We start from the raw sequence: 13,187 nt of genomic DNA on the forward strand, positions 1-13,187 counted from the left end.
TGTTACCATTTTTATCGAGGCAAATGATCTTGGAGCACTATTTGTGGTTTCATCAATGTTAGAGACAATGAGACAAATTGTCGACTAAGATAAACAAATGTGGTGCCAGGGATTTCTGCGCAGAAATTCACCAGCTCAGTAAGGATCTGGTCCAATGTTCAAACATGTAGGCTATTAATGAAATACTCAATCATTAAGATATATGAAATATAGCAATTTCCTGTAACAGGTTTCAATGCTGTGCATAAGTGTGCTCCTCTCTGTTGGGTTTCTTCAGTTCTGGTAAGGTGTCTCATTGAGTTAGGAGGAGCCGGAAACTCAGGAATCCTCATGCATCAGAGGACTTTGAAGAGCCTGAGCTCATGGGGAGAAAGGTGTGGGAAGCCAAGTATCACGAGATTGGGTGTGCCTACAGCAGGACCAGAAGCTTGGAGCCTTGATCTGTCCGTGAGGAAGGTGAAGGACATTAGGAGAGCTTCACCCCCTGCTCCATCTACTCCTGCACATGTCTGTTCTCCAAACCGACCTGTCACTGATCTTCTGAGCTAGGGCCCTCACCAGTGCAAGGAGAGAGGGAAGGAAATCTGTTGGGACCTTTTACCTGTGCCACCGCTGCCCCTGCTGGCTGGCTATACTACTGCAGTAGAAACTGCCCTGCCAGTCTGCTGGGTGACAGGGACTCTAGTTAGGGTTGGAACGAAGGTGGAGGTAATATGTATATTTTCCTTCTTCATTTCTGGAGGTAAGCCACAAGTTTTAGGCTCCATTTCCACAGGCACTGTACATGTTTCATTCCAGCTTTACCCTCTAATAGGGTAAATGTGGTGCCTTCCTTGTTTGAATGTCAGTGTTTGTCACACAGGAGGAGGTGTCATGAGTAGCTTATGCTCATTTCAGACTGTGCCACCACTGAAATGGAAAGTCCCATATTCGTCTTTGACTTCGTCTTTCCACCACCTCTCATACAGCAGCACTAGCAACTGAGTGGTTGTTTGTGTGGCTGCTGAAAAACTGGTGTCTGCTTTCTTTTCTGGATGGTTGTTTTTTAGCTGGATCAACTGGCTGATCAGAGTGCAGCTTTCAGCACTGGTGCAGAGCAGGAGGAGATAGCTTCTGGACGGAAGGTTCTGGGAAGGTCTGTGGGTCCCCAAGGTATAATACCAGCACCCCTCAGGGATATTTAAACCCTTTTCTGGCAGTGACAGTCACTCAAAAAATGGACTTTCAGTTTCCATCGGTACTGTTGTATCTGGCCTCTGATTTTCCTTTTGGAAGGAAGTTAGAAACACTTGCACTGACAGGATGGCATTGCAGTGTGTTCCACGTGCGCTGTCCCTATGTTCTGTTGGAAACATCACTGGTGCAGACTGTGGACATCCAGTTAAAAAAGGGGCTTGTGTGGAGTGCTTGTATGTTCAGGGCAGCAGTGGACTCAGTCCTAGGCTTCAGTAGGAAATACTCAATTTAACAGGTGCATTAGGTGGAATTGTTCCTGGTTAATGCAGGGACAGCTCTTCTCTTTGTATCGAAGAGCTCTAGTAAGACACTATCTAAAAAATACTATGGGTAGATTGGAGGCAGGCCTTTTCAGAGAGGCATACTCATGGATACAGCTTAAATATTCACTTTGATATTTACTTCCCCTCCAACCTGCCAAAACTGAGATTTGTTGGTCCTTGCATAACATGGCAAGGCTTGTTTTTGCAGGCTTTTTCTGAATGCAAAGAAAGAATGATAGAGCAGCAGAGTGGAAGAGTCCTGGTTGGGGGTGGAAGGGAGTGTGGGGGGTTGAGTTTAGACGTGGAAGGTGGCAAAACTCCAGCTCTGATGTTTTGTCCAATCTGTGAAGTTTGTCCAGTCAGCCACAGCCTTGGACAGGCTCTCTGTTTGAATGAGACCAATTTAAATAAATAATCATTAAAGAACAACAATCACCTGAGCCCTGATTCCCAACCAATACAGAAATGAGTTTGTTATCTACACAGAACTATCTGGTTAGGTTGTTTGTGTCAGCTGAATATAATACCTGGCAAGTTCACACCCAGCTATTTACATCTGTATGTTATGATCCAGGAGCAAGTAAACTACAGAGGAATCATACTTACATTAACTGTGCTTAACTTCCTCAACAGAAAAAAACAGGGAAACAAAATACTGAGAAAAGAGAAGAAACATTTTCTTCTATAATTTTAGCTCTATATACCCTTACAGATAATGTACACATTGAATTATTTCTGATTTCTTGTTAGAATAATCACATGCCCACAAGTACACAAAGCATGAAGTTTCAGCGCATTTTGTATTGTTAGACTTCCCATATCCCAGATTCCCCATCGTGTTCAGTCCTGTGTAGATAGTTACAGTAATGATCTTTTATTAACTTGGCTGGAGTAACTGCCATGACTCTCAATAATGACATTAGTGTTTAGGTATTTGTATGTCTAAGCACTTACATAAGTAATCATATCACAATGTCAACTTATTGTACTTATTATTTTGCAAATGTTACAACCGCCACCTCCTGTTAAACACAAAAAAGCAAAGGAGAAAAAAAAAAAAAAAAGAAAGAAAGAAAGAAAAAGGAAAACGTCAGAGTGCCTGAAGGAATCCTGCCGGTTTTAATTTATTGTTTTGTCTTAAACTCTATGTGCTCTGAGCCAAAATAAACTAATTGCATCTACACTTTGAGGTAAAACTCCCGTGTTAAACTCATCTCTGCCTCTAAGAAAATCAAAACATCTATAAGCATATGAGCGTTCGAAGGGGTAGTACTAACACGTGTGGGAGACAAAGAGAAAGGGATCTGTTCTTCTGAAGGGAAAGGATTATGTGCTTTCAGTCTTTCCTGCAATAGCAGCAACTGAAAGTTCAACAGGCTCCTTATCTTTAAGATAACCAGTCGTGCCACTAAACAGAGCGAGAGATAAGCAAAGAATAGGTGACTGGCAACAAAGTGGTTTAATGAACTGGCCTTTTGCCTAAGAAGACCTGAACTCAACAGTGGTGTCAAAAAAGCTGGTTTGACCATTTTAATTTACTGCCTGCCTCCAATGAACCCGGGAGTCACGTTGGGAGAGCCCATGTATTTTGGAGGTCTTTGAATTAAGTCTTCAGAGGATAAAGCATGTTTTGTATATGTGCTCTAAGACCATTGTTTGTTACAGTAAAAAAGTGAACTGTTTTCTGTTTTCTATCTACCTGACTTTCTATTTTTTTACACTGCTAAAACTGAGCATATTGTTTTTACTTTCCAGTCATGCACATAAAACTTAAGAAAAGAAACATCATGATCCTATTCCAGAAATTCCTAATGTTAATGCTGATGCGGATCATATAGGAGGCATGAAGGTGCTTTACCTGTCCATGTAATGACCAGCAGAAAAGAAGGACACCAGTTTCACATTTTCCATGAGTCAACAGGAACATTTCCATTAATTTTAGTAGGCTGGGCTCATACCTTGTGTTCATGTTTTCACAAACTATGTTTTAAAGTATGGCTCCACTGACAGATAAGAGCTTTACTGCTATTTTCAACAGATTTCAGTTGAAGCAAGTGAAAGTACATGGTGTTTTGTTGGTCAAACACAGTTACTGCTGTTGTTTTACTGTACAACACATCAGCACATCTCACAGACACATTTGCAGCATATTTTAATAATATGATTACAGCAGTAGAGAAAGTATTCATTAATTCATTTTTCTGGCATCTACATCTTCAGCACTTAAAAAATAGAGTATTTATGCTTTAAAAAAAAAAGGGGGGGGGAAGGAAAGAAAAGGTAGTATACTTTGTGGCTAAGATGTGACTTTTGTCCTTCTGTGTGTTGCAAAATAGCTATCAGAGTCCTGATAATTCAGCAAAAGACCATGGCTAGGCTATCCAGAAGTTTTCATTTTAGCATCATGTCCAGCTGTTCTCTGCTACAGTAAGCTCAAATCCCTGTGAGCTAAACTAGACCATAAATTCATAGCACATCATCTACTCCATTGTAACTGCCTATCACCCCTTGTTCTTAACTTACAGTGTGTGAGGTGGCTTGTACTTTTTTCCTCTGAAGGATGAATTCTAGTTATTTTCTTTCCTTTCTCCTGTGTTTACCATAGGGTAAGAGTATGCACATAGGCACTTAGCACAAAGAAGCTATGTGGTTGCCTACTTGTTTACTTCAAGCCAGTGTATTCAGGTACAAGAATGACTGAGTTCCATTTGCAAAATGGAGTACAGGCCCAGATAAATCCAAGAAAAATGAACTTCATATAGTCTTTGTTATAACCATTGTTTAACCATCCTGCTTGGAAAACACTCGAAAGCATTAAAAAACTGGAGGGGGTGAACGAGAAAGAATACAAAACTCTGTTTCTATCATAAAGCATAAATGTGCTTTGGACCTATTCCATTCAGAGTATACAGATATTTTCAAGGAATTCAAGGCGTAAAATCCCATTGAATCTCCTTGAGGGAACTAAAATAAATGGAAATATGGCACCCTCATATTTTAAAAGATCTGTGCTTCATTCTTTTTTAGGTCTTTTAGAATACACACATCTGAATCTTTTACTTTCTGGGCAAATGAGAATTTCTGGCATGACCTTCTTCATATTCTATAAACAGCTTTTAATGAAATGTAAGAAAAATATGACAAGGGAACTGAGAACCAAAGGAACTCCTTCTGGAAATTTTGATTTATTTTTTTTTTCCCCACTGGACTGAAAAGGTGTCACTGAGAACACTGCAGAAGCCTGTGAGAATTTAGAATTGTATTGCTTAAAGTATGTTCCGCTCTCTGTTAATCTTTCTACAGAATCAATAAGAAAAGTCAGATTTTCAGGATGAAACACTAATGAATCTTTTATCTTTTACAACACTAATAATAATCATCCCCGCATGGGACAATATTATGGAAGAAAATGAAGTGTCCATAAATATTATAAATTTCCTTGTAAAAACACCCTAAATAAATTTTATACACCTAGGGCTAATTTTGTCACTGACTTGTTACACCATTGACAAATTTTTGCCAATACTATCTAAAAATGACGGCCCTTACTTTTTTCATGCTGCGAAGCATAATGCAATTCAAATAACTTACACAGAGATTTTAATATATATGATATACAGTAATTTATAAAATTGAATATTATAATTATAGATCTAGGGAAAGCAGTTGGAAGAGAAAATAAGGTTGAAATGATGCATAAAATGTATTTTCAGCAGAGATTTAAAACAAAATAGAAAGGTGATAAAGTTAAAATAATAGCAAAGTTGTTTCAGGAACAAGACTTCTCACAGATAATGAAAAGATTATGCTAAGAAGAAAGAGGAGACAAGTGCCAAATAAACAAAGGGGACCAGAAAGGAAAAATAAATAATTCTTCAGCATGTCTATGGAAGACGTACCTTTTGTCTGGGTACTGAGATGAATTTTCATCACCAGATATTTTAAAATCATAGCTGATGGGGTTGTGCTTCTCCATAAGGAAGAAGATGCCGCTTAGCCCGTGTCAGCCCCCAGAGCAGGATGTCCACCTGCTGCACTATGAGGAGATGATGGCATACAGGAGCATTTCAGGCAGTGGGGCAGTGTGGTGGCAGTGGTGCTGGTCACACGCATGGGTAGGAGAGGAAGAGCGAAGATGTGGGCTGTGAACTGGCAGAACATCTGGATCCTGAGGAGCAAAAAGGAAAATGGATCCCAAGAAGAAACAAGCCAAACTTCAGTTTGATTCTTCCCATGTCATTGACTTGTACAAAGCCAGGCAGGAAAACTCCTGTTCTAAGGCATGGCCAACCTTGCCAAATTAGTCTAACCTGTTCTTAAAATCCCTCCATATTCCCACAGGCTCCCCAGGCAAGGGGAGGCTCCACATATCTATCCTCACTGTTCGCAGCTTATTTTTTCTAGCGTTTAACTTGAATTCACATCTTAAGGTGAATTACCTGTTGCCTAGGCCCAGAAACACACAGGACAATTCAATCTCCTCATCACTGCAATTACCTTTAAATCCCTCCAAGACCATTTTGTCTCCTAAGTCATCTCTTATTCAGTTTAAGTAACAATGCTGCTTTCAACCCTTTCTTATAAATCACATTTTTCAGACCTCTCAACAGTCTTTCTGCATTATGTTCCATGACTCTATGTCTTTTGTGAAGTCCAGTACCAGACAAAATACTCCAACATTTACAGTGCTGCAGAGACTATCCTTTCCTGGCAAAAGAGCTCAGTGTTGTGTGGCTATTATTAATATTCTTACTGATGTTTTTATTAATCAGTTTTCTTAAGATATGATTACACCCACCTGTCAAGCACTAATCGAAACAAGTTATTCAAAGTAATAGATTACTGATACAAAAAGAGAGAGAAAAAAAAATCCAGATTTGGTTATAAAGAAAAAATGTATGGCAATTATTATTATTGAAACTATTATAAATACACTTAAGTGACACAAAAAAAATAAATAGCCAATGTTTATCACAATAAGAGTTAACTATTCAACTCACCTGAGAATACTTGATAGTCTGAGTTCAATCTCCACGACAATGGAAGCCATTACACATCCTGCTGTAGACTATTAAAAGTGTTGCAAAAATAGTGCAAAGTTTAGCAGAATCTTAAAGGCTGAGGTAAAGATGGGGGACAGGCAACCAAGAATTCTTCAATTCATATTTTTTGACTTCCTATGCCTACAGGTACTCACAGAGCAACCGCAAAGTGGAGGGGCTCCTTTCCCAGCAGCATACACAGGAAGCAGAAGCGTCCTGTCACTTCACTCAGGTAGAAAAGCTCATCCCCAAAGCACCTAAAATAAATGGATATAAAAAGCTGTCAGCTGTCTGAATCAAGAGCACTAAATAACACTGATTTTATACCATCTGGGTACAGTTGATGCTGGCTGAACTAGACTCTTCTCAGAGCACAGTCTCATTGACAGTTGAGGAGCATCTTCCAGTTCAGTCTCACCTGCTCCTCCATGGAAATTAAATGACAGTGAGTGAGAAGCTTTGCTTGGAAAGCTGTTAATCTGAACTAAAATACAGTTACAGGTGCTAATGTGGGTGTGGGGTGTATGCATGGGCTTCCTCTGCCATTTGGTCACTAGAAGTAGCTCATGACCAATAGCTTTGACCTTTCCCGAGTGACTTGGTATTGTGATTCCTCATTGCTGAACAGAACCCAGAAAATGGCCGGTCTTACAAATCGATAAGCAAGACACTGTTAATAAAGAAGAAAAGACTGTGAATTTATGACCAAGAAGGGACATAAATTCCTTCTGTTAAGGGTCTCTTTTCATTACTTGTTTGTAGTCAACTAAAAAGTAATTATAATGAAACAGCAAAGACTTATGCTCAGCTTTTCTTCAGAGAGGAATGGCCCAAACATTTAACTCTGATCTTTGTTTTAGTTTCCTTGTGTGTCCTTACAGATCCTGGAGTGCTTCCCAAAGGTACCCAGGCCACCATCTTATCCAGTGAAATAGAAAAGCTTGTCTTCAAAATGGCATGGATTTTTTAGGAGCTGCCTAGCACCCATGACTAATAAAACGACTTCGGGTGGTTCATAGGTATGACTCATTCCTGAACAAAAGTGGTCATTAAAATGTATTTATTCCAAGAAAAAACAAAGCAAAACAAAAAAACACCTCTATGTCTGCTGGACAGCCCTAAGAAGTGAAACAAGAAGACAAACTGATGATTGTCAGTTTACAATTTAAATTGAATTGAAATGTAAAAATCTTCAAAGATCCCTCTCCCTCTGGGAAAACAAACAAACAAACAAAACAAAACAAACAACAAAAAAAACACTCTTAGTTAAAAAGCTTCATGATCTACTCAAGAACACACGATCTGATTTCTCTTTCACAGTGAGGCTCCCTTTGCAGAAGAGGCTCCTAACCATTGGATTAAAGGGCACTCAGTCCTCCCTTTTTAGCCACTCACTGGGCAACAGAAAATGTGAATGAAAGGGGCAGAAGGTGGGTGAGCAAGAGCAGCCCAGAAAGCAGGGACAGCAGTTAAGGATTCCTGATCTTTGTCTAGTGACATTTTAATAGCCTGTGAAAGAAACCTACAGCAGGGGAAGACTCGCCTAGGAGCAAGGCTATCCTTTGCTAACAGTGAAGTACTGAACCCCACTATAAAGCCTGGTCAAGATAGTTCCACACACACTGTTGAGGTCCTTTACTCTTGGAAAAGTAATTCCTTTGAAGAAAAGCTAGAGGCAGCTGCTCACACAGAAAAACCTGCATCCCGGATAGCTGGCGGTCTCCATCCGTATCAGCTCTGATTTCAGCACTTGAGAGAAGGGAAGCTTACACTTCCTCATACTTGATGAGCTGTAGGTAGCTGCTTGTGCTCAGGTGGTATTTGGTTGCCTGTTCTGGAACATCCAAGTCTGACCAGGAACTTGCAGCAAACTTACTTTTTTTTACCTTTGAGTACTAGGGACTTAGCAGCTAGGGGTCAGGTGCTAGCATGTAACCACCCAGCTCCTGGTTTTGTTCTAAAAACATCCTTGTCTGCTGCTCTGATCGCTTTTCCCAGGCTGCATGACCCCTGCAAAGCTAACAGGATTAAAAAGCAGGAGGGGAAAAAAAAAAAAAAAAAAGGAGTCAGTGAAGTACGTGAAAGTTGCTTCGATTACAAATGGAGTGCGTGCATGATAGCCAAGTTTTACCTCGTGTCATAGTTAATCAGGACAGGCTGCGTTTTAAACATTTCCTGGTGGCTGAAAGTAGTAAGGACCCATCACCGCCAAGGTCTCGGCTCGGAACTGCCTGCGGCTGATGTGCGAGACCTGCGTCTGTCTGGTGGTGCTGCAAGAGCAGTGCCGCTGTCCTAACGCGCAGGGATCGGGTTTGCCTTAAAAATAACGGCACATGAAATCACACACACGCACTCACAGCAGAACTTATCCCACCCTTCCCAACACCGTAACTTTTAATTTTCAAGAAAAATTATGGGACTTCCCTAAGCTTCCAAAACTAGTAAAAACTTTGTTAATTCCCTTTTAACTTGAAATAGCAAATGCAATAAACCGACGCTTTTATTATAAAAAGTTTACTCTCCAGCTGAGCCCTCGAGTGCCAAGTTCCATCCAGAATCACACTTTCACAGCCAAATTAGAAACTATAAACTTAGAAACCAGTGTTTTATGGTAGCGTCCTTTGCCAGGCACTTCACACAAGCTCGGGCTACCAGCTGCTCTAATAATAAGTGACTCTTATTGAAAAATAATAACACCGAGCTTCTTCTGAAAGCGCTGCTTAAATGAATGAATTTTGCGTATCGGGCACGATAAGGGGATCACGGGCTAAAGAGCCCTCTCTCGCTACAGGTGTACTCGACGTTGGAAGGGGGGAAAATGCTTGGGGGCAGGTCTTGCAAGACTCCGTGCGAGCAGAAAAGTTAGCCCGCAGTGTGTTTAAGCTAGCAGCGCGCCTGGCAACTTTTGACAGCTGCAAGTGATGTGGAATCGGTGGCTGATACCTCCACAAAGCGAAATGTCAACTTGCAAGCCGGCGTGTGGAAACGCTTAAGTGCGCAAACAAAGCCGTGAAAACGCGCTGGGGCTCTCCAAACACGGCGCAGCGCTAGGTCTCCAGAGCCCGTGAGTCAGCTTTTCAGGCAGCCGGAATGATTAGGTGGAGATCGCTATCGGGCTAACCACTATTCTTCGCCTACTTTTTTATCTCCTCCACTCGCCACCCGATTATTAAGCGCCAATAAAAATCAGGAGGCGAGGAGCTTTGCTTCCTCGAAACTCGCTTGAAACTCTCGGCTTTGAATTAACAGCGCCGGGACCGGCGGTGCGGTGCCGGGCGCCCAAAACCCGAGGAACCCGAGGCTGCTCGGGCTGGGTGGCAAAAAAACAAGGGCAAACCCGGCGGGATTACGCTGTGGGGTCGGGGAGATGCCCCAAGACCCCGCAACAGGTTGAGAAAGCGCTTTGATCTCGCTCGGTGGAAGACAGCGCTGGGTGCAGGAATTCCTTGTTCAGCCTCCGTGCGCCAGCGCATCTGCTCGGGTTTTTATTCTTACTTTATTATTATTATTTTTTTTGCCTCCCCCCCCCCCCCCCCCCGATAACAGAGGGAAAGATTGCGCCCTTGAATTTGCACGCGTCAGAAGTGACAGGTCAGAGGCAAGCAGATCCCATCGTACACGAGCGCGCTGTCATTGTATCGATAACGCCGCATTATCAGCGCAATTAACACACTCGCACAACTCCGCGAAGATCACAGCGGAGGCTTAAAAAAAAAAAAAAAAAAAAAAACAAGGAATAATAATAAAAAAAATGCAGATAAGGAACTGAACTCCGATAAAGCCTTGGCTCCTTGGCGGGGGGGGGGGGGGACGGGCCCCCCGCAGCGCCCCGCACCCGGCCGAGAGCCGCGGCTGGCCCCGGCCGGGGCTCGGGGAGCTGAGCCCAGCCTGGCTCAGCTTATCAGGCGGAGCTGATAAGGGCTCGCAGCCCTCGGTGCGAAGCTGTCGGAGGAGGCTCAGACCTGCCTCCCTCCCTCCCTCCTTCCCTCCCGTAGCCGCAGGAGCTGCTGGAGGGAGCGTGCGGCCAGCGGCTAGCGGGAGGGTTGGTGGGGAAAGGAGACCTTCAAAGGCTTGCGAGGGGGAAAAACACGCGTGAGAGGGAGATTTGGGGGGTTCAGCCCGGGGAGGAACCGCGTAGGATAACGTGCGGCTGGGAAACTCGGGCACCTTCAGCGCTGGGAGGAGGGAAGGTGACCAGAGGCGCGCACAGGTGCGTCCCGGGGAGCATCTGCCTCGGGGGCTGGGCACGGAGCTCGGCTTTCGACAACTTTTTTCTTTTATTTTTTATTTGTCACGGGTTGTCGGGGGGGGCCAAACCCCGGCAAGGCGGGTTTGGAGAGCACTGAGTGAGGGGGGCGAGCAGCCGCCCGCTCCCTCCCTTCGGGGCAGCCCAGCGCTTCAGGAGGGCGCTGAGGGGCCGAGGCGCTCCGGGAAGCCCCGCGGGAGCCCGGGGCGGGCAGGGCCCGGAGGGGGCTCCGCGGGCGGCGGGGGCTCCGTGGGCAGCCCCCGGCTGAGGGCCAGGAGCGGCCCCGGTCAGCCCGGGCATGGGGGGGGGGCGCAGTGCGCAGGCGCGGGGCCGCCCCTCCGCTCCCCAACCTGCCGGGGAGCCGAGGGGGGCGTGGTCAGCGCTGTGTGGCCACGCCCTCCTCCCTCTAGGCCACGCCCCCTCCCGGCGCGGCGGCCCCGCCCCGACGGCGGGCACGGGGAGCGCGCGGTGCCGCGGCGGGGGGAGGAGGAGGAGGAGGAGGAAGGAGAGGAGGAGGAAGAAGGACAGACAGCAGCAGGAGGAGGAGGAGGAGGAGGAGGGGGGGGCGGCGGGACCCGGCGCGGACCTCACCCCCGGCCCGGCTCCCCGGCCGGCGGAGAGCGCCGAGCGTTTTAATTGGGAGCCCCCCCTTCCTCCTCCTCCTCCTCCTCCTCCTCCTCCTCCTCGCCCTCGCCCTGCCTCCCTCCCTCCGCCCCCCGCCGCTCCCGCCCGCCCCGCCGCCCCTCCGAGTCGGCGGCGGCCAAGAAAACCCAGAGAGACCCGGCGGCTCCCGGAGAAGGGGGAGCGCGGGCGAGCGGCGCGCCGGAGCCGCCCGCCTGAAACTTGGCGAAGTTTGCCCGCCGCCGGAGGAGGAGGAGGAGGAGGAGGAGGAGGAAGAAGAAGAAGAAGAAGAAGAGGAGGAGGAGGAGGAGGAGGAAGAGCCCGGCGGCGAGTATGAGCGAGGAGCGGGCTGCTCGCCGCGCCCCCGCGGGCGGAGCGGGGCGGCTGTGAGCGGAGCCGTCCGCGGCCCGCGCCCCCGGGGCCCCCCGCAGCGCCCGGGCCGCCGCGGAGCCGCCGTCCCGCACCGCGCCGCGCCGCCCCCCCGAGCCCCGCGGGCGGCGATGGCTCCGGGCGGGCTCTGACCGCCGCCGCCCCCCGGGAGGGAGGCCGCCGAGGGAGCGCCGTCGGGGCTCGCCGGACTCGCCCGCCCGGGCTCCGGCCGAGGACGAGCGGCGGGGAGCGGCGCCCGGCCCGGAGCCCTGACGGGGAGCCGGAGCCGCCGGCCGGCAGAGCCCCGCGCCCGGAGCGGGGCCGCCGCAGAGAGGGAGCCGAGAGCGGCTTGGGAGGAGCGGAGCGCGGCGGGGCCGAGGGAGAGGAGGAGGAGGAGGCAGAGCAGCAGCAGCAGCAGCGGCAGCAGCAGGAGGAGAAGGAGGAGGTGGCCGGCGGGGGCCGCGTGGCGCCGGGGCCGCGGGGGGCCAGCACCATGTCCAAGCCGGTGGACCACGTCAAGAGACCCATGAACGCCTTCATGGTGTGGTCGCGGGCGCAGCGGCGGAAGATGGCCCAGGAGAACCCCAAGATGCACAACTCGGAGATCAGCAAGCGCCTGGGCGCCGAGTGGAAGCTGCTCACCGAGTCGGAGAAGCGGCCCTTCATCGACGAGGCCAAGCGGCTGCGGGCCATGCACATGAAGGAGCACCCCGACTACAAGTACCGGCCGCGCCGCAAGCCCAAGACGCTGCTCAAGAAGGACAAGTTCGCCTTCCCCGTGCCCTACGGGCTGGCCGGCGTGGCGGACCACGAGCACCCGCACGGGCTGAAGGCGGCCGGGCTGCACGGCGCCGGGGCCGGCGGGCTGGTGCCCGACTCGCTGCTCGCCAACCCCGAGAAGGCGGCGGCCGCCGCCGCCGCCGCCGCCGCCCGCGTCTTCTTTCCCCCGTCGGCCGCCGCCGCCGCCGCCGCGGCCGCCGCCGCCGCCGCCAGCAGCCCCTACTCCCTGCTGGACCTGGGCTCCAAAATGGCCGAGATCTCCTCGTCGTCCTCCTCGGGCTCGGCGCTGCCCTACGCCTCCTCGCTGGGCTACCCGGGCGCCGGCGGGGCGGGCGCCTTCCACGGGGCCGCCGCCGCCGCCGCCGCCGCCGCGGCCGCCGCCGGGGGGCACACGCACTCGCACCCGTCCCCCGGGAACCCGGGCTACATGATCCCCTGCAACTGCAGCGCCTGGCCCGGCCCGGGGCTGCAGCCTCCGCTCGCCTACATCCTCCTGCCGGGCATGGGCAAGCCCCAGCTGGACCCTTACCCCGCCGCCTACGCCGCGGCGCTATGACCCGCGGCCGCCTGGGCGTGCGGGGGGACCGGGGACGGGGACGGAGGGGACCGGGGAGACCGGGGCAGGGGGCC

The 13,187-nt window shown here is 48.9% G+C and overlaps 1 protein-coding gene across 1 annotated transcript; it reads left to right on the forward strand.

The window, feature by feature from the left end:
- The first annotated feature begins 12,215 nt into the window (after window positions 1-12,215).
- SOX21 (SRY-box transcription factor 21) lies at window positions 12,216-13,133 on the forward strand. The gene has a single exon (XM_032207938.1). The coding sequence runs from the start codon at window positions 12,271-12,273 to the stop codon at window positions 13,111-13,113; it is 843 nt and encodes a 280-aa protein (XP_032063829.1). The 5' UTR covers window positions 12,216-12,270; the 3' UTR covers window positions 13,114-13,133.
- Window positions 13,134-13,187: the final 54 nt, after the last annotated feature.

Source organism: Aythya fuligula, chromosome 1 (assembly GCF_009819795.1).
Source record: "Aythya fuligula isolate bAytFul2 chromosome 1, bAytFul2.pri, whole genome shotgun sequence".
NCBI lineage: Eukaryota > Metazoa > Chordata > Aves > Anseriformes > Anatidae > Aythya > Aythya fuligula.